The 15,318-nt window shown below is 38.8% G+C and overlaps 7 protein-coding genes across 7 annotated transcripts; 3 read left to right on the forward strand and 4 right to left on the reverse strand.

Annotated features, from left to right (window-relative positions):
• Nucleotides 1–1,373: 1,373 nt before the first annotated feature.
• Nucleotides 1,374–2,189, forward strand: BRETT_002471 (uncharacterized protein; the record flags this gene model as incomplete). The annotated part of the gene is made up of 1 exon (XM_041280998.1): nt 1,374–2,189. One exon carries the CDS (start codon nt 1,374–1,376, stop codon nt 2,187–2,189), a length of 816 nt encoding a protein of 271 aa, XP_041138789.1.
• Nucleotides 2,190–2,457: 268 nt separating this feature from the next.
• Nucleotides 2,458–2,748, reverse strand: BRETT_002472 (uncharacterized protein; the record flags this gene model as incomplete). Its single annotated transcript, XM_041280999.1, has 1 exon — nt 2,458–2,748. The coding sequence occupies one exon, from the start codon at nt 2,746–2,748 to the stop codon at nt 2,458–2,460; it is 291 nt and encodes a 96-aa protein (XP_041138790.1).
• Nucleotides 2,749–3,467: 719 nt separating this feature from the next.
• Nucleotides 3,468–4,350, forward strand: BRETT_002473 (uncharacterized protein; the record flags this gene model as incomplete). The annotated part of the gene is made up of 2 exons (XM_041281000.1): nt 3,468–3,581; nt 4,066–4,350. 2 exons carry the CDS (start codon nt 3,468–3,470, stop codon nt 4,348–4,350), a joined length of 399 nt encoding a protein of 132 aa, XP_041138791.1.
• Nucleotides 4,351–4,774: 424 nt separating this feature from the next.
• BRETT_002474 (uncharacterized protein) lies at nt 4,775–7,300 on the reverse strand (the record flags this gene model as incomplete). Its single annotated transcript, XM_041281001.1, has 1 exon — nt 4,775–7,300. The coding sequence occupies one exon, from the start codon at nt 7,298–7,300 to the stop codon at nt 4,775–4,777; it is 2,526 nt and encodes an 841-aa protein (XP_041138792.1).
• An 896-nt stretch (nt 7,301–8,196) lies between these two features.
• On the forward strand, nt 8,197–9,960 carry BRETT_002475 (uncharacterized protein; the record flags this gene model as incomplete). Its single annotated transcript, XM_041281002.1, has 1 exon — nt 8,197–9,960. One exon carries the CDS (start codon nt 8,197–8,199, stop codon nt 9,958–9,960), a length of 1,764 nt encoding a protein of 587 aa, XP_041138793.1.
• A 341-nt stretch (nt 9,961–10,301) lies between these two features.
• MPC3 (Mitochondrial pyruvate carrier subunit) lies at nt 10,302–10,830 on the reverse strand (the record flags this gene model as incomplete). The annotated part of the gene is made up of 2 exons (XM_041281003.1): nt 10,302–10,646; nt 10,765–10,830. The coding sequence occupies 2 exons, from the start codon at nt 10,828–10,830 to the stop codon at nt 10,302–10,304; spliced, it is 411 nt and encodes a 136-aa protein (XP_041138794.1).
• A 1,325-nt stretch (nt 10,831–12,155) lies between these two features.
• BRETT_002477 (uncharacterized protein) lies at nt 12,156–15,065 on the reverse strand (the record flags this gene model as incomplete). The annotated part of the gene is made up of 1 exon (XM_041281004.1): nt 12,156–15,065. One exon carries the CDS (start codon nt 15,063–15,065, stop codon nt 12,156–12,158), a length of 2,910 nt encoding a protein of 969 aa, XP_041138795.1.
• Nucleotides 15,066–15,318: the final 253 nt, after the last annotated feature.

A 15,318-nucleotide genomic window follows, 5' to 3' on the forward strand; every position in this document is an offset into this window, starting at 1 on the left:
ACTTGTTAATTAGAACAATGCTAATTACTTGGACCTTTTTCCCCCTGGTATTCGATTGTTCTCGGTAGTTGAGGTTTTTGTAGAGAAGATTTGAAAATGTGGAACAAAGGAAAAAAATACACGGCGTCTAAAATATTATTTGTTGGTAGTAATAGAAAAAAAAAATACAAAAAACATAATAGAATTCGTGCTGGTGTGGAACTGGGTAGTGGCACATGAAAAAAAAAATAAAAGGGAAAAAGAGAAAGTGCAGTGCTTATAGTAGGACGATTTCGGAAGACGCTAGGAAGAAAGAGTGATTCATTTGATTGAAATTATTTTTGGTCACATCACATCATACTCGCCCGAACCAGTAATGGACAGCGAATGCATACATAATAAGAATATGTTTACTATTGCAGTGTTTTATTCAAAGAAAATGCAACCTTTTTACATTTACATTATCTGAACTTGTTTGTCATGATATCCGAACACATAAGCCGCTTACGACAATAACATTGTTGGATCGTTGAACCATCGAAATATAGGCTTCTCATTAATTTGACACTTTTTCCTTCCAAACTATATCTATTTTTTTCTTTGAGTTTTCCCCTCTTTACTAAGCGGCTTTTCGTTTTATTCTTTGAATGACATATTTTTTTTTTCCTTTTTCCGTTTCTCTCGTACAGCCCGACTAGATGCGAAATGATACCCAAATGAAAAAAAAAGCTCTATAGGGATTATCCATTAATATTATAATAATGTTCAGGTGATACAAATCTTTTTGTATTGCTTTGTCGCCGTAGTTGAGAATTGAAATATAACACGAGTCCCCAAATGAAAAAACATTGCTTACCAATTTCATGTGGTTGCTCTTGAAGATGGAATTTGTAGAATTACTCATTCACAGAACTTTATTACAATGAATTGGCGATGTCCACCACATTTTGTCACTCATATTGGTGCTCAATGCATGCTTTCACTTCAAATGGACCTAACGGATTCTGAATTACATACAAGTTGCGACTTTATGTGGGCTTTCGGATAAAAACCTTGATTTGGACCCACATGAATACGTTTTTTTTTCATCATGCTCTTAATTAAGCCTCAACAGAAGCATCACTCTATTAGCATCTACCCAAATATAGGTACAGCTTCAAATCCGAAAACTACGTTAAGAAAGGAGCGTCGGTAGCAAGAAAGCTTACGTAATACAATTAAATGGGTGGCATTCCACAATTTTACTTTTATTTTATTTTTCCCCTTCCGCTGGTATTTACTGTTGCCTGTGATTATTTGGACTTTTTACTGGATGGAACAATTAATATATATCTGATTGCAGAATATCATAATTGTATTGGGCAAATTAACAATTAAATCATAAAACCATAAAAATGACTGACACAACATCCCTTCAGGGGATCATACGGTCAATGATTGAGGATGCACCACCAGGAAGTGCGGCACCTCTTCAAAAAGATATTAAAACAATTTTGAACAACGATGATTCGAGGAAAGTAATTGCAGAAGATTTAAAGCAGTATCATCTTAATAAGAACTACAAGTTGGTGAAGCTCACGGATAAGGATTTTGGAATTATTTCGAAGTACAACAAGTCCGGACTCAAGTATTATGACCCACTTTTAAAATTGAAGTTTGATTATGACTTTGATCAACTAAAAGTGATAGATATAGAGGAAAACGGCGTGGAAGAAAATGCGGAAATCAATGCTCTCAATGAGAAGATATGCGATTACGCTTTGCAGCACTTCCCTACCTTTTATAAAGGAATGGCAATACAGGACGGAGAAAACGCAAACATTGTTTACATTATAATTGTGGACGAGAATCTTAACGATGCCAACTTTTACAATGGACGTTGGCAATCTTTTTACAAGTTAGACAAGGGGAATGGCGAGTTAACTGGAGAAATTACTGTGAAAGTTCATTACTACGAGGACGGAAATGTGGCGTTAAATACTGGTAAGCACATACACGAAACTAATATTAACGTTGATAATATCGTGGAGACCATTTCCAAGCTGGAAGATGAGTTTGAGAAGGCGCTGCTCAAAAACTTTGTTGCATTAAACGAGCACCAATTCAAAAACTTACGGAGACAGTTGCCAATCAACCGGTCTAAAGTTCAATGGGGAAAATCCATCCGTACATATAAACTCGGTCAGGATGCTGCAGAGGGGAGGAAATGAACCGTCTGCATTTAAGCTATATGCGGGTAGATTAAATAAGAATAAAACATTTAATTAGGTACATTCATTAAGGCGATAAGCGTAGAAAAGATTTCTCAGATCCCTCAGTTGGTGATCTACCTCATACTGGAGGTCGAAATAGGAGCATAAGAAAGCATATGCAAACAAGCATGGAAGTAAACTGCACAGAACTCGAAATCCTACCCGCACATATTTGATTGAAACCATATGGGCAGGGAAATATGCTTCAAGACATATGCTATCGTCTTCACACAAAGTGGTTGAATGTAATGTATAGCACAATAAAAACTCCAACACCAATGGCAACCATTCTGGTCATTTTCGGATTCGAATTCACGACTCTCTTTAATTTATGTGCACCATGCTTTATCTCATCAGAGAGCCTTGTCATTGTTCCTGACATTGTGTTTAATGTTGTGGAATCCTCTTGTGCATATCCATTGATCTCATTGGCGATATCTTTGAAAGTCGAAATCTTATTGGCTAGCATGTGGAACTGCTGGTCATTTTCTTGTTCTAATTGCGATGCCCTCGACATATTAGTCAAACTAGAGATAGGTGTGTTTTGAGTCTAATTTCTTTTACGAATACACTTTGAACAATCTGTGTTGTACAAATGTTCTGAAGTTCAGTTCATCTTTTTGCCGTTCTTGTTTACGCCAGAAAAAGATGACTTGTCGTATTGGACGATCGACGATTATTTTACATCGACGCGTAAATGTATAGTGAAACGTCGATTGGCCCCCTTGTCTTTTATCCAGGTTAACATAAAATGACTGCAACCATATACACAGTTACCTTAATTGAATAATATAATTTGGAGACACCAAAAATGTATTTATGATGTACAATCATATACTTTAGTCCCATGTTCTATATATCGGGTATCTAGCCTCCATTTCTGGTGTATACTGTTACTTATTTACCATTTCATGCAAATCACGTGTTGAGTAACGTTTTCAGGACAGATCACACCTTACACCTCCACGCATTTCAGGTTCTGGAAATTTAGATAAAAAAACAACGGGCGTGACAGCTTTTTTTTTCTTGCCGCGTACCCAGCGAAATCTCAGGCCAATTTTTTTTTCCTCTATTTTTCAATTTTTTTTAGGTTAGTGAGAGTAAAAGTTTCGAGCGCTGAACAGATAGGAAAGCGAGATTCTACACCAATACAAGACTAAACACCTTATTCGCTTCAAGAGAACGAACCTTTGCCGGAGAGTCTATTATCAATAACCCATTCACACAATAATCGAAATGGCTACTGAAACTAACGTTAAGACCACCACTTGGAGATTGGTCCAGGTTGGAAGAGTTGTTTTGGCTGAGAAGAAACTCGCTGTTATAGTTGAGATTATTGACCAGAAGAGAGTAAGTAACAGCAATTTGGATGAGCTTTGAGTCTGTACATACGTTTGAACCACATTTTGAAAAACGAGACATCAACGGGAAGGTTGTCTTTGTTGAAATGCAGTATCAATATGGAAGAATCAATAAAGAATTTTGATGAAAACTTTTTTCAGAGGTAATATTACTGTGACAAGGATAAGAGCAGCTTTAGTTCAGCAAAGGCTTTGAGCATCATTTTGGTGGAATACTAGGCAGTCGGAATATGACCATATTTGTTGAAAGAATGGATTGACATGTTAGTATCATTGTGGATGAAATAAAACTATCAACAGGGTAAATAAAAGTGAAGAGTACTTAGCTCGCAGACGATTCAGAACAGAAAGCAGCAGACATTGAAAATGTGAAAATGTACAGTACACAAACAGAGAATACGAAGATGGGAATGAATACATTCCAATATTGTATTGGAACAGACATACTAACTATTATCATTCTTTACTTTTAGGCTTTGATCGACGGTCCACACATCCAAAGACAGGCTATTGGCTTCAGCAAGATTACCTTGACCCCATTGGTCTTGGCTGATCTTTCAAGAGGATCCAGAACTGCCACTGTGGAGAAGAAGTGGAAGGCTGCTGATATTGACGGAAAATGGAAGAAGACTTCATGGGCTAAGAAGATTGCTCGTAAGGAGAGAAGAGCACAGCTTACAGACTTTGAGAGATTCCAGGTTATGGTTTTGAAGAAGCAGAGAAACTACGCTGTCAAGAAGGCTTTGGCTAAGGCTTAAGCGAGGTTTTGTATAAATCACGAATTTTATATGTAGCCTTGTGTGTTTTTAATGGTTCATAATACATAACAACCACTTTTGTGTTCTTGCCGGGTTTACGGGCCTTGCAAATTAATCTAAAATCTGAATCTAGAGATGTTTTGTAGTACGAAGTGTTGATGTTTATATAATTTCTCGGTAATAGTACTACGGTCGTTCCAATTAAAACTTGGAAAATATATATTGAAGTAAATTAACATATTGCTTATGTTATAACTGTCGGTCCTGGTCTCATCGCAAAGCAAATTGCACATCTTCAAAGAATTTACCAGCTCCCCGTCACAATTCATAATCATGTCATTAAAAAGTAAAGTGATGCGACTTAACGCACCAAGCAGAGGCATACATATATATACACAGAAGATAATACACTAATAGCACAGATTCAAGAAGCTAACTGATCCATAATGGAAGCAAGAGGCTCATTAAACGATTCTTTCTTAGACTCCAAGATATAGTCCAAATTCTTCCTAGCGACAAACACGATAAACATCTTCTTATCGTTAGCTTCATACTCCTCCTCTGGCTCGTTTTCCTTCTCTTTCTCCAGCTTCCGGAAAAGTTTGTCTCTGTCGAAAAAGTCCAGGAAAGATGGAACTTTGAAGCCATTCAACGTCTCATCACGTGATAGACAAACTATGTAGCAATCTTTAACGTACTCAGGTCTACCGTCCAGAACTCCAAACTTTCTCAGAGAATGAAAGTAGTTCCAGACTCTCATGAAGGTAAAAATGTTTGCCTGTGTTTCGACGGGTGATATATCTTCGTCCGTGTATGGAACGAGTTCATCCATGTAGAAATCTCTTGATTGAATCACCTTCATAAGATAATCGTCTGCCGTAGACATTGAAAGTCTTCCAGCGTTGAACAATCCGTTTGAGCCCGATTTCATCTCTGCCAACATCTTTTTGGCCTTGGAAACTAGATTTCCTTTGTGCTTTTCGGTTGCTGTACTGCATTTAAACAGAGCCTTGGTGGTAATGATTCCAGCACCAGGGAATTCAAGTTTTCCCGTCCAAATTGTGGGGTCAACTGTAATTGTATCGAGTGGATCGTAGTCATAATCATCATTATCATCAACACTCTCTTCTTTTTTTTTGCTCTCATTTGCTTCATCCTTCGCACTGCCCTTATCACTTTCCTTTGTATCGTTATCATCTCTCTCCTTCCCACTTTTTCCCTCATGCATATCAGGCTTGGCACTAACACCTTCTAAAATCTTGTTGAACTCATCATCATCATCAATCTCATCAGCGTCTCCGGAAGATTTCCCCTTCTGAAGTCCATCATCAACAGTGAACTGACTCTCATCTTCATCCTCAAAATTGCCGGTCATGGGGATCGAAAAGGCGACACTTTGAGGAACTTTCTTTCTTTGCACACTGTCATCTTCTTCCCCATTACCATTCATAACACCCAACATACCAACAGTCTCCAACTCCTTTTCCTTTTTAGCCTTCAACTTGCGTTCTCTTTCCTCCCGTAGATTCTCGATCTCTTCTAAACGAGCATCTTCTACCGATTTCTTACCAAACTCATCAGTTTCAACAATTTCCTCACCACGATGAGTTCTGCGTATTCTAACTCTTTCATTTGTATCAGGAAGAATTGTCTGGTTCATGGATTGCTTCTTCACCTCATTCGCGAGCTCCTTATAATCGTCTCTCATCATCTCTTCGGGTGTAAGACGGACGATCGAAGCAAAGTTGAACCCGTTCTTCACAATCTTATCCATAAGGTTTGCTTTCCCGAGGTTAAATATCAATGTCCGCGATCTTTTCACATACTCATCCAATCCTCTATTTCCGGCCGCTGCTGGAAATGCATTATAAAGCTCTTCTTCCAAGTTCTTTGCCCACTTATCAGGATTTTCTTCATTCTGTAAATCCTTACTGAGTGTCTCAAGCTTTGCTTTGAACTTTCTTGCAAACTGCTGAGTCACAGAAGATCTTGTTTTCGTGATTCTATCCAAGACTGAAGAATTTTTAACTGCAGAGTTCTTGTCTTTCTCCTTTCTTGCTTGCGGCTTCGACTTATCGGCCGGCTCTTTTGTCACATTCTTCTTTTTTGGTGTTTCATCTGGCGTATCAACATAGTCAGCATCGTCTTTTTCAGCATCAGTTGCTTTTTCTATACTTTCAGAAACATCACCTTCTTCTTTACTATCCTCGAGTTTTTCTACACGGACGTTCGTTTTAGAATTATCAGCACTTATATTATCAGCATCTGCCTCTTTTTTTTCTTCTTCTTTTTTCTCTCCCTTCATCTCCTCAATCTTCTTTTCGTTATCAATATTCTCTCCATCAGTCTTCTCTTCACCATTCTTTTCTTCATCGTTATTCTCCCCATTTTCCTCTTCCTCACCTTTTTCCTTTTTCTCCTTCTTTAAAGGTGCTTCCTCTTCTTCCAAAATATAATCTTCCTTCTTCATACGCTTTCCTTTTCTCATCAGATCAATATATCCACTCCATGTCAACTTAAGCTCTAGGCTGGCATATTTTGGATTTTCTGCATCGCACACATTGCACATATAATGTTCAGGAATCAGCTTGTCGTCCTCAGTGCCAAGTAAACACTTCGAATGTTGCCATAACTTGCATTTTTCACATTGAATCATAAGTCCTGTATCTTCCTCCTCGTTATAATTCAGGTCTGTAGTTCCACACGGTAAGCAGCAAACACCGTCACTTGTAATTCTTAATTTTTTTGCTACTTCAGCCCAACCAGCATCGTTTGCCGTTCTGTATCTCTTATTGGCAATGCTGGTTTTTTCATCATCTGAAACCTTTCGTTTCTTGCCTCTTTTCCCCTTAGTTAATGCAGCCATTTCCACACTCTCCAGCTTTTCGAGTTCCTGCAATCTTTTGTTCTTGCCTTTATTCTTCCTGGATGAGCTACGAATTCCCGCCATACTTATTTAACCAAGCAAACGTAGATTAAGAGGCACCAGTCGTAATTCTAAAGGTAGTGGAGAAGAGAAAGAAAGTAAAGTATATCGTCCACCAGGAAAGCAAAAATTGTTTTCTGATTTAAGGTCTGTCCAGAAACAAAGAGTATGCCTGGACACTAGTACTAGTAGATAGATAATTATAAGCAAAATTACTGGCGATCCAGAGATTTGAATATGTGTATAAACTGCAAGGGACATCTTGGGATATGATATGGATGGGAAAAGTTGCAGTTCAGACTCCGGCGAATTTTTTGAATATTGTTTCCACTGTTTGATTTTTTTTTCTCTCCCCCATTTTTTCGTCTTTTTCTTCTCCTGAATTTGCGGCTGAAGGCATTTTCGCACTAATGAGCAAGCAAGAAAACAATATAGGCTCTTGCTTAACACATTAGGGTACAAATGATATTTCTCCTTGAAATGTTCGTATAAGAATGTATCAATTGGCAGAGACTTTTAAGTAGTATATATTGACCCATTTTAGGGCTGATGTATGCCTAGTTTCAGTAATTATTGGTCTGATATATTTCTAGCACTGATAAGCATCTTCCGGATTTTTTCGTGTATCTTAGATTTATCAGTGGTAGCGCGAGCTACACGAAATTCGATTTTCATATTTCCGTAAACAGTCCTTATCATATTTATATTTGACCAAACGTGAGTAACTGAAGTACAAAGTAAGGAGTACGGACAATTCGTAAACTTCTTTACGTCTTGAAGCAAGAGGTCGAGTGTGCAGATTTTCAGCCAGCAATCAGATTTATCAATTTGTACCAACAATCAGAAGCCACAGGTAGACCAGACCTGCTCAACTATTTATCTACTGATCAGAATTAAAAAAAAAGAGGTAAGAAAACAACATGTCATACGCTCCCTCATATAAGTTGGATATTCCAAGCTATTTGTCCATTGAATACCCACTCAGGGTGAAGGATATAAGCAAAGCAATCAAAATGGTTGGAGGATCGACAAAAATTAGCCAATGCTTCATTGATCCCGAGATGAAACTTCAACTAAAACTCAGACCAGGAGATCCATATTCTCATCCTGTCAACTCGTCAAAAATTACCTCAGATGAAAACGTCTTGTTCAGGTTGAGGATCCCGAAACGTATCATGGACAAACACACGGGGGATGTACAATCTGCACTTGAAGAATGCGAGAAAGAAGGAAAAAAGTACTATGCTGAAGCAGTTGGAATGATCTCTAAGACTTACCGTTTTCGGGCATTGGCAGACTTCCAAATGATAATGAAGCGGTCGCCATTTATGCAGCAGTTCGAGTCATCGCTGAATTCAGGGAATTTGGACCAAATCAAGCATCTTTCTGCATCCATACAGCAAGATTTTGCGCAAAAGCAGAAATACACAAATACAAACATGGACTTCCCGCCTTTGGTCCGATATGCGAGGGCAGATGTGCCGTTCAACTACAGGTACAGCGGAAATTTGCTGCTAGATGAACGTGGCGAGTGGCAGAACAAGGCTGTGAAGCTACACACAATATTTGTTCACTGGGGAGAAAAACCGCCTCGGACATTTGATCCTCTTCTTCAGGAGGAGTATGACAAGGCTGTACGTGACTACACCACATTAAAAGATACTGTTCCTGAGAGGTTGGCGAACGAGTCGCCGGTGTTTTATTTTTTGGAGTGTATGAAGTTGCTTCGCAAACTGTTTGAAATGAAGCCGGTTTGGCTCAGAAGACACATTTATTGGATGCTCCCGGAGAAATTTAGGACCCAGCTACGGTACGCATTGCCTTATGTGGCGTACACAACCACAAAGGGACCCTGGAGGCAGTCTTTTATCAAGTTTGGATATGATCCATCGAAAAATCCAGAAGCTGCACTTTTTCAGGTGGAGGCATTTAGGAGCAACCGAAGTCACGTGAGCGACAGCAATGTCAAACGGATGCTGGATAAGAAGGAGGACGTTTTCATTATTCCGGAGACGTTGTACCAGTATCTTGATGATTTTAGCAATCCAAAATCCGAGTTGAACGGTATGAATATCGGAAAAGTGCCCAGGCAGTTTTTCTTTGACGGAGAGAATCCAACGAGTGCCGTTTCATTCCAGATCGGTGATATCATGGACAAAGACGTCAAGAAGATTATTCGGAGTGCCAATATTGAGCATACTTGTCATGAGGGGTCCGGATGGTTTGATTGGGTGACAATTTGCCAACTTCGAGCTGTGATAAAGTACAAGATGCGTTGCATTAATGAGGGGAAGCCGATTTTGGAAACTAGGGTGGTTGAGCTATCTCAGAGGACCCAGTTCTCGAAAAACCAGTATGTTCATATTCGTTCCGATAGTGACAATGAGGATGATAGAGATGCTTACGGTGAGGAAGATGAGGATACTGATGAGAATGAGAACGAGGACGAGGAAGTTGATGAAAATGGAAATGGGAATGAAGGTGGAGATGAGGATGAAAATGAGAACGAGAATGAAGAAGAAGAAAGCACAAATACTAAGGGGAAAACCAACCAGGACGGGAAAAAATGCCAAGGAAAGGATGAGGATCTTCTCACCAGACTCGAGAAGTACAATCCGAAAAGCAGACATGTGATTGAAGGTCTCGAGGCATTGATAAAGCAGGAAGATCTAGAGAGCAATTAAGATAAATACGAGAGTGAGTAAGATGGAAAATTCACTGGGATGAAATCCATTACTACAGCTTTAAAGCTTCTGTCATCACCAGCACACCAAACACTTCTAATAGGTAACACTACTACAGTAAATGTAAGATATCTACAATAGCACAGTCCCTGGTATGCTTTTAGTGTATTTATAATATTGCAAAAGTATAGTTCGTGAATTTCCTCTATATGATTAGCAGTAACAGACCCCCCAAAGATGAGTAGAAATAGAAAAATCAATGTAAAATCATAACAAAAGGATTAAAGCCCAACGCTAGTGCGGATATGCTGAGCTTGCGTCGTATATATCTTGGCAGGAAGCTAATTCGTAGGTGCAGGATTTGTGATCTCTGCTATCTTTGGCTCTGTCTGCGTTTTGGCTTCTTTTGATTTCAGGTCAAAAATGTAGTCGAGTATCTGTTTATTGCTATCACCCAAGCTCCGCCTCCAGCGGCTGATTCTGACTAACTGTGCACTTGCAACTGCGGCAAGGAAGAAATTCACTGATGCTAGCAAGTAGTTCTTTGGCTTAATAATACATGCCCATCTTGTCCATATGGCACCTGTAGCGAATAACGATAATTCCTGTGTAGCCGACACTTTATCAACTGGACGGATCATCTCACCTGCTCCTGCAATAACCAAGCCCCATTTCATCATAGGTGCCTTTAAAATATTTCGTGTTGTTAGTAAACCGTTCGCCTTTAGATGTAAAAATGCTCAGCAAAATTAACCACCCAAATTTGTTGAGCTTACCCTATATCAATATGGAACAAGAACTTACCCAGAAATGCACGGTTTTCGGTCCGGTAGGAGAATTCAGAAATGCCCTGAATGCTGCACTTGACATTTTGCCTCTTGTATGTGTTTATTCTGTTTAAAGTATAAGTAGAAATGGTTTTCTCTCAAAGATTCGATGATGTCAGATTCGATGACTAAATCTGAGCAACAGTTTTTTTTTTTTTTTTTTGGCCTCAAAAAGTGAAAAAAGCGATGCCCTTAAGAAATTGATCGTGGAAGAAAGTTAAATCAGCAAAAGATATCAGGTCTTAAAGTAAAATAGAAGGGAAGAGTATACAAGAGGACAGATGATATACCGTTGTCAGAAAATATGTACGGAATATATAAAAGAAAAGTAGGAAAATAAAAAAAAGATCAGAAATAAAAAAAATAATAATGAAAAGCAAAAAGAACAAATCAACCTCATTTCGGCATGACCACTATTCACAAAATCGGGAAAAAATAAAAAAGCGAGGGGGGAGAAAAAACAAATTGCCGACTTCCCCGTAAGGCATCGGCCTAAAAATGCGGAGCCCCACCTCGAAGTCTAAGAAAAACATTTAGAATAATAGGCGGCATATTGGAAACAAAGGAAGAAAAAAAATTGACCGGCGAGTATTTTTGCAGACATCACAAATTATAGCAGTGTATGGATATAGAAGTAAGCGCGGAGCTCGAATCTCCGACTTACGGGCAACTAAATAACTTATCATTATTTTTTGTGCTTACCCCACCATTCATCGGATTCGTTGTAAGTTGCCCATTAAAGGGAGATTGTTCAATGACGTGAGCGGATATCAGACTGGAAACTGCCGAGATGCCGAACGCTCGATGGGTTTCGGAATATAATTTGGGAAAACTTTGGTCGATATGATGGTAATTATCCTTTTCAGCCCGATCCAGGGTTGTTTTGAAATTTCAGTTTTGTATTATCTTCTTTCACAGAAAAGCACGGAAAATATTCACAGGCATCATGCCATAATGTAGTTTATGACTTTTAAGAATTCTTCCTTTTCTCTAAAAGTTACGATATAGTTATTCCGCCTGCTATAACGGTTCTATCCGACCAAGATTTATTAGGCTCAACGTGTATTTGTTAATCTTTTTATGTTTGTTGGGCTTTCGCTGTGTTTCTTACATTTTCTTACGGCTGTAGTGTTTCTTACGCTTTAAGTTGGGTTTCTTTTCTTGCACTTAATTAGATACAAATTATGATGGTGTTCCAACGAGGAATGACTAAAATGTCCATTCATCTTTACACCAGTTGTGCGACAGTGATAAGCAGTAGCTAGCGAAATAAACGCGATTGAGGACAGAAAAAGCGATCTAACCAGCCAATAAAGGATAATTCTCTTCCAGTATTAATTAACTCTATTTCCAAACCTACCACTTTTATCATATAGCTAGCAAACTAACAACCTCCCGACTAACCGGCTTTCTTTTCCTGGATTTAGACGATTTCGACGTTTCTTTGGAAACAGGAGATGCAGATCTTTTACGTTTTCCTGCTCGTTTGGATTCTTTGCCATTAGCAGTCTTCTGAGAACCCTGCTCATGCTTATTTTCCAACTCCCGAAGCTCTTTCTCACACTTATCAATCTCCTCCTGCTTCTGCTCTATCTCGTTTAAAGTATTTCTTAGTTGCTCTTGCTGATCACTTATCCTCTGCATTTGCACAGTTATCGAATTGTCAAGACTCAAGCAAAATTCATTCGCCTCCTCTAGTTTTTGCTGTTTAGCTGCTATTTCCTCCTTCAAGGCTTCCATTCTTGCCTTTCGATAATCTTCTGCTGACATAGGCTTCGATTCATTCTCATCCATGTTTTGCTTCTTTTTCTTTCTCTCTTCCAGTTCAACTATGTAACTGCGAAGCTTCTCTATGTCTCGTTCCTTCATCGCTAACTGCTCTGCTGCACTTTTCTCAACGCTTTCATTAGTTTCTTCGGCCATGTCATCATCACTTAGCTCAAGTATCAGATCGTTCTTCCAGTTTGTATTATTAAATGGAATGCCTGCTTTATTTTCGCTGATAATATCAATGCCTTGTTCATTTTGTTCGATCGGAACACCGCTCTCTACCTGCTTTATTTCGGCTGGAGATGTTCTAAATATTTCCTTTTCACTCTTTGGTATTTCAGCCATTTTATTTTCGTTATTGGACATTTTTATTTGCTTAACGGTCTTTCCAGCCATATCCAGCTCCTTAAGCTCATTTTTTGCTGGTGTTTCTGGTTGATTGATCAGACTCTCAACAGCTTTTGATTTATCAATATCCTTCTTATCTAGAACTTCTGGCTTATCAATATCCTTTTTATCTGGCACTTTTAATGTATCCATATCCTTCTTATCTGGAACTTTCTCATCTGACACCTTTGATCTATCAGTCTCATTTTTGTCTAGCTCTTCCTGTTTCTCAATCTCCTTCTTATCTAAGCCCTCCTGCTTTTCAATCACATTCTTAACCGGCTCCTCCTTCTCCTCAAAATCTTTACTCTCCAGCATTTTTTGTTTCTCTTGAATTTCCTTCGCAAGGATTTTTGTTCCCTCTTGAGCTTTTCCACTGATCAAGCTATTTGGCCTGCTTATTGCCTCGAGAGTTTCCATATTATTATTATTTTTCTCTTCATCACCATCAAAATTACTGTTAACTGTGTCATCAAGCTCTATCTTCGGCTTGATGTTGGTAATATTCAATCCTGCTGGTTCAGTGAACAAATCAGGTAAATTTGAGATACGTTTCATCTTGCGGGTTAATGGAACTCTTTTTTTGTGTACTATTGGAATATGCATATACCAGAATAGTTGCTCTAAAAAGACCGGATCGCAACCAGAATCCTCTAGAATTTGCTCATATCCGTATCCTAGTCTCCTCAAGCTTTCTATAGCCTCAATTACCGGATCTGTGGGATGCTTCACAAGAAGCGATTTATACATAATGGCCTTCTTCTGGAGTTGGACGCTAGCATCTAATCTTGAGTCACTAGAATTTCCATCATTCTGCTGTGCGGCTTTTAATACTCCTGGCATCGAGCCGTTCAATATGGCCATTTGTGAAGCGGCAATACTTTTTGATTGTTCAGCAGCTCTTCCAAGAATATTGATACCATTTGTTGACTTTGAGGTCTCTGGAGTTGGCTTTGTATTTAATGTAGAAACTGTTTTTGCTTCTGATTTCACATTTAAATTTGTTTCTGGTTTTGTGTCCATCTTTGGATTTATATCTATAGTTGTCTTTGCAGTTGGAGTTGCAATTTTATTTTCATTTGCATTTGCATTTGCATTTGCATTTGTATTTGTGTTTGTATTTGCATTTGCATTTGCATTTGGTTTTGCATTTGTATTTGCACTTGGTGCGGTATTAACATTTGCATTTGCATTTGCATTTGGTTTTGCGTTAGCATTTGTATTTGGTTTTGCATTAAAATTTGTACTTAATGTGGTATTAACATTTATACTTGATGCAGCATTCACCTTTGTCTTCGAACCAGCATTAATCTTTGCATTTGCCTCCGTAGCTGGATTTGCATTTGATTCCACGCTCATTTTTGCATTTACGTTCGCACTAGCTTCTGTGACTTGTCCTACATCTTGGGCTTGAACTGCTGTCTGAGCTGCTTGATCAGCTTTTTGTATTAGATCAGTTTTTTGCGTTTGATCAGCTTTTTGTGTTTGATCGGTTTTCTGTGTTTGAACTGCCACCTGTGCTTGAACTGCCACCTGTGCTTGAACTGCCACCTGTGCTTGAACTGCCTTCTGTTCTTCATCTGTACTTTGTGGTTGTCCTGCTTCTTGCCCCTTAGACACATTTCCATACATACTTCCTTTCACAGTTGCATTTGCATTTCCATCTCGTTCTGAGCATGAACTTGCACTAGTATTGGCATTTCCATCTATAATACCGCCTACCTTGGCAGTGAGGCTCGAGTTTGCACTTGAGTTTGTCACAGGACCTGTTCTCACACTTGTATTTGTACCAATGCTAGAACTTCTGCTTGAATTAGTGTTTGCACTAGAATCGTTCCTGCTTCCAGTATTAATCCTTTTATAGTTCGGCCCATATGCCTGATCTTGTGACAAGTGTGAATTGTATGGACACCGACGATTGAATCTGGTCCGCCCCGTTGAAGGATTACCAGTTTCACTATTTTTCTTGAGCGGCACAATATCACCATATGATTCATTTCCGCTGAATTTTCTTTTCCTGTATCCACCACCATTATCCCTGGAGTCTGTATAGCTTTTACTGCTGTCTGCCGGACCTTCATAGTGAGGTCTAATCTGATCTCCGGGTTGGTTGTTGTTCATTGTAGATAATGAAGTCACAAGATAAGTTTGAACCAAAAAAAGCTGGACAAGAGTATTATTTTGTACTTAGTTGATACCTGCAGCACCTTGTCCTCTAATATGCCTCGGCGATCTATGGGTGGGTTTGCTTTTCGACTCGTAAATGTTGAAATGAAGTATAATGTATATACATTCCCTTTTGAGGGAAGGGTTTGATTCAGAAACTGAAGCCTTTTTTTATGTCTATTTTTCCCCCTCTCAGTGTTTTCTATTT

This window comes from Brettanomyces bruxellensis, chromosome 9 (assembly GCF_011074885.1).
Source record: "Brettanomyces bruxellensis chromosome 9, complete sequence".
Classification (NCBI taxonomy): domain Eukaryota; kingdom Fungi; phylum Ascomycota; class Pichiomycetes; order Pichiales; family Pichiaceae; genus Brettanomyces; species Brettanomyces bruxellensis.